This window comes from Nerophis lumbriciformis, linkage group LG25 (assembly GCF_033978685.3).
Source record: "Nerophis lumbriciformis linkage group LG25, RoL_Nlum_v2.1, whole genome shotgun sequence".
Taxonomy (NCBI): Eukaryota; Metazoa; Chordata; class Actinopteri; order Syngnathiformes; family Syngnathidae; genus Nerophis; species Nerophis lumbriciformis.
The window spans coordinates 9,185,001-9,190,000 of NC_084572.2; the positions used below are offsets into that span (position 1 = coordinate 9,185,001).

The 5,000-nt window shown below is 39.1% G+C and overlaps 1 protein-coding gene across 1 annotated transcript in view; it reads right to left on the minus strand.

The window, feature by feature from the left end:
• The window catches only part of creb3l2 (cAMP responsive element binding protein 3-like 2), a 63,213-nt gene that overhangs the window by 16,904 nt on the left and 41,309 nt on the right, over window positions 1–5,000 (minus strand). Inside the window, exon 2 of the mRNA XM_061983649.1 lies at window positions 3,022–3,259. Coding sequence (XP_061839633.1) covers window positions 3,022–3,259 — 238 coding nt within the window. The remainder of the gene's footprint in view (window positions 1–3,021; window positions 3,260–5,000) is intronic.

Consider the following 5,000-nt stretch of genomic DNA (forward strand, 5'->3'; position numbering starts at 1 on the left):
ATATCAACCAGGGTGAGCCCCACCCCTTTCGTGAGCGCACTGCGCGCGGAGTGACCCCTGTTACGCGCCCCCGGCAACAGGGGTGGCGGGCAGGTAAGCTGCGCGGGCGGAGCGCGCGGAGTGACCCCTGTTACGAGCCCCCGGCCACGGGGGTGGCGGGCAGGTAAGCTGCTTACCTGCTGCGCGTGACGCCGGCCGCGGCGAAGGCGGACGAGGCGGGGTGTCGGTGCGGTGGGCGCGGTGGTGACCCTGGATGTGCGTCGGGCCCTTCTCGCGGATCGCCTCAGCTACGGCTCCCGGTGGGTCCCGGACCCCGGCGAGGCGTCCCTTCTCCGCTCCGTAAAAGTATCCATCTCTTTTTTTTTTTCTTCTGTTGTGGCATATGCAGCAGGTGCCTGCTCGTTTTTCGTATGTGGGTAACAACATTTAACTATGTATATATATTTCCGAATTGGTTTAACTGCCACCCGCCTGAATCTATTTAAAAAAAATTTTTTTTTTTTTCAACCGCCCGACCCGACCCGCGGATAAAATCTAATTTTTTTAAATTTCATCCGCCCGATCCGCGGATAATCCGCGGACTCTGCTGTTGTGCCCGCAAACCGCGCATCTCTAATATATATATATATATATATATATATATATATATATATATATATATATATATATATATATATATATAAAAGAAATACTTTAATTTCAGTGTTCATTTATTTACACATATACACACACATAACACTCATCTACTCATTGTTGAGTTAAGGGTTGAATTGTCCATCCTTGTTCTATTCTCTGTCACTATTTTTCTAACCATGCTGAACACCCTTTCGCAGGTACCCAGAAAGGTTTCGAGTACCACCAAAAAAACGGAATCTCTGAAGACAGTATAAAAATCTGTGTTAAAGGTGTACAAATACTGTTTTTTTTTTACAAATGAGGGTTAAGAGTTCAGTACTAAAAAAAAAAAGAAAAAAGAATGTGGCTTAAGTACAGTTTTTTAATTGAGCTGCTGCATTTTTTGGTTGGGTTGTTTATTTATTTTGAGTAACTTCTATACATTTCTAAAAGGGGAATAATGTAATAGAGTTATCTATGTTTGTCTGTTGCCATCTCCTGGTGAGTGTTGGCTATAGCGTACTGGGGTTACTTTTTGGTTGGCCAACGATTTACGTGGTGTTGCGCACCTGACGTCACTCAGGTCCGCATGGAGCTGGAGGGGGCGTGGCTTCCAGCTGCGCCTGAATTTCGGGAGATTTTCGGGAGAATATTTGTCCCGGGAGGTTTTCGGGAGAGGCGCTGAATTTCGGGAGTCTCCCGGAAAATCCGGGAGGGTTGGCAAGTATGGTGGATCTACACCTGACATCCACTGTAATGATACCAAGTACAGGAGCGTATCTAGTCTACTATGATTACATCGATATTTTTTCCGTTTAAAAAAAAAATTTCTATTATGTTTATAAACTCAGTAAATACGTCCCTGGACACATGAGGACTTTGAATATGACCAATGTATGATCCTGTAACTACTTGGTATCGGATCCATACCTAAATGTGTGGTATCATCCAAAACTAATGAAAAGTATCAAAGACGAGAAGAATAAGTGATTATCACATTTTAACCATACTTGCCAACCCTCCCGAATTTTCCGGGAGACTCCCGAAATTCAGCGCCTCTCCCGAAAACCTCCCGGGACAAATATTCTCCCGAAAATCTCCCGATTTTCAGCCGGAGCTGGAGGCCACGCCCCCTCCAGCTCCATGCGGACCTGAGTGAGGACAGCCTTTTTTCACGACGGGAGGACAACAGGGTGACAAGAACTAAATCATCCAGACTAGAGATCAATTGTATTATTATGTTTATCTTACCTAAAAATAAATATATTTATTAATTTTAAAAAAAGAAAAACTAAATACATTTTTACTATATTTTGCTAAAAACATCAAAATTAATTGTATTTTTTCTGACTCCTTATTACATCCAGGCATTAGAATTACACATTAAAATAAACATATTTGAAATAATTAATTTTAAATGATCATAATAATTCATTTAAAACGACCATATTTAATTATTAAAACAATTGCTTGTTTTTCAACAACTTTAGCATTTTATTCATTACATTTTGAAGCTCTCAGAAGCCAAGTTATGTTATATTCCTTAAGATTTATTTATGCAAGTTTGAAGTATCAATTATCTAAACACAGTTTTGTTTGCATATTTTCAGGATATATATATATATATATATATATATATATATATATATATATATATATATATATATGTGTGTATAAAATACTTGACTTGGTGAATTCTAGCTGTCAATACACTCCTCCCCCTCTTAACCACGCCCCCAACCACGCCCAGCACCATCCCCGACCACGCCCCCACCCCCCACCTCCCGAAATCGGAGGTCTCAAGGTTGGCAAGTATGCATTTTAACAGAAGTGTAGATAGAACATGTTGAAACAGAAAATAAGCAGATATTAACAGTAAATGAACAAGTAGATTAATAATCAATGTTCTACCCCTTGTCCTTAATAATGTGTACAAAATAATAGGTGTATAAATGACACAATATGATACTGCATAGACTAATTAGGAGTCTTTGCTTGTTTACTTACGAGTAAAAGACAAGTTGTCTAGTATGTAATAATCATTTTTTTCTTTATTGTCTCCGAGGAGAAATTTGTCTTGGACATGATAACGACAGACATACTTTGTCTTTGTTACTTAGAATATGTTCCCCTAGTGTCCAAATAACGCTAAATTAAGTCTTTGCTACTTAGAATATGTTCCCCATACTAAAGCGTTACCAAAAACATATAACTTTGTCTTGAATTTGAAAAAAAATAAACATTTTATTTTTCTTTAAAGAAGGGTTCGGTGAATGTGCATATGAAATGGTGGGGTTCGGTACCTCCAACAAGGTTAAGAACCACTGAGTTGGAGCTACAACAACCACATTCTTCTCCTCTTCCCCGTCCCAATACTTCCGCCCACCCAAGCCTCTATGTGCTCACCTGCGTCGCTGCCGTGTTCACCAGTCAAGTGCGACAGCGGCGACTGCGGCCGGCTGTCGCCGCACAGCGAGTAGCTGTGCTCGGCCGTGATGTGCGGAGGCAGCGGTGAGGAGGGGCACAGGTCGCCGCCCTCCACGGTGTCGGCGCCGCCTCTCACCCCGCCGGACAGGAAGGGGTCGCTGAGGAGCTGGCCCAGCAGACCGTCTTGGGAGAGGTCGTCCAGGAGCTCAGAGAAGTGCTGCACGACAAGGGAAACACTACAAATAAATAATCACATACACTAGGGGGTGCACTTGCATGCTAGATCTGTGTGTGTGTGTGTGTGTGTGTGTGTTCTTGTATTTCTCCCCTTCTTGAGACATGAAGAAGGAAAAGTACCTTCCATAGGAGGAGCGGTGAAGTCATGGTCCTAATACAGAAAACCATTGCATCTAATAGAGAATGTCTCATTTGCACCCCTGCTGGTGACATCTATCAAAATGAGGGTGGTCCCAAAAAGGAGGGATTTTTTCAAATTGACTGTGTGTCGCTTTTAAAAGTGCTCCCCCTCTGGTCAACATATGAAATAACAAGTGTGTGTAAAAATTTGAAGAGCGCCCCCTCTGGTCAACATATGTAGTAAAAAGTGTGTGTAAGAAATTGAAACGCGCCTCCTTTTGCCAAAATAAATAAAATGAGTATGTATATAGAGACGTTCTGTAATAAATTTAAGTAAATTAAAAAAAATAATAATTAAATAAATTAACTAAAAACAGTCTTTTTCTCACAATGTGTTGACTTTTTTCTTATGGAATTGGGAACAATTTCTCATATTCTTTCCGTTTCTGTAATACTGCAAGATTTTCTAGTAAAATTATGACTTTTTCATGCCAAATGGTGACTTTTGTCATATAAAATTCCGACATGTATCACAATATTGCCCATTTTTGTTGTTGTTCTTGTACAATAGTGCCCTTTTTTGAGTAAAATTATGACTTTTGTCATAAATTTGGCCAAGTAAAATTCTGATTATTATTATAATATTGCCAACATTTTTTAGAGTTTTCTTACAAAATTGTGACTTTTTCAAGTAAAATTACGACCCACTTCATAAAATTGCCAAAATGTTTAGCTTTTCTTGTAAAATTGTGACTGTTATTGAGTAAAAATCCTACCTTTCTCATAATATTGCACAAATGTTCAGTTTTTCTTGTAAAATTTTGACTTGTGTTGAGTAAAATGACAACTTTTATTATAATACTGCCAAAATTCTAAGTTTTTCTTGTGAAATTGTGACATTTTTCCTGTGAAATTCCAACTTATTTTTCACAACAAGCTTTGTTTATATTTGTATCATATGCATATATTATTAATGTTGTAAATACACTTCTTTATATATCTAGAAAGGGTGGTCCTAAAGAGGGAGGCAGTTTTCAGAGGTCTCAAGAAGGTAAGAAATACAAGAATGTGTGTGTGTGTGTGTGTGTGTGTGTGTGTGTGTGTGTGTGTGTGTGTGTGTGTGTGTGTGTGTGTGTGTGTGTGTTCTTGTATATCGACCCTTCTTGAGACATGAAGAAGGAAAAGTATCTTCCATAAGAGGAGGTGTGAACAAGTGATGACATAAATCATGGTCCCAATAACATTGCATCTAATAGAGAATGTCTCATTTGCACCCCTGCTGGTGACATCTATCAACATGAGGGTGGTCCCAAAAAGGAGGGATTTTTCAAATTGACTGTGTGTTGCTTTTAAAAATGCTCCCCCTCTGGTCAACACATGAAATAACAAGTGTGTGTAAAAATTTGAAGTGCTCCCCCTTTGGCCAACATATGTAAAATAAATATGTATATAGAGACAAACTGTAATAACTTGAAGTAAATAAAATTAAAAAAAATTCAAAAATAAATAAATGAACTAAAAGCAGTCTTTTTCTCACAATGTGTCGACTTTTTTCTTATAAAATTGGGAACAATTTCTCATATTCTTTCTGTTTCTGTAAT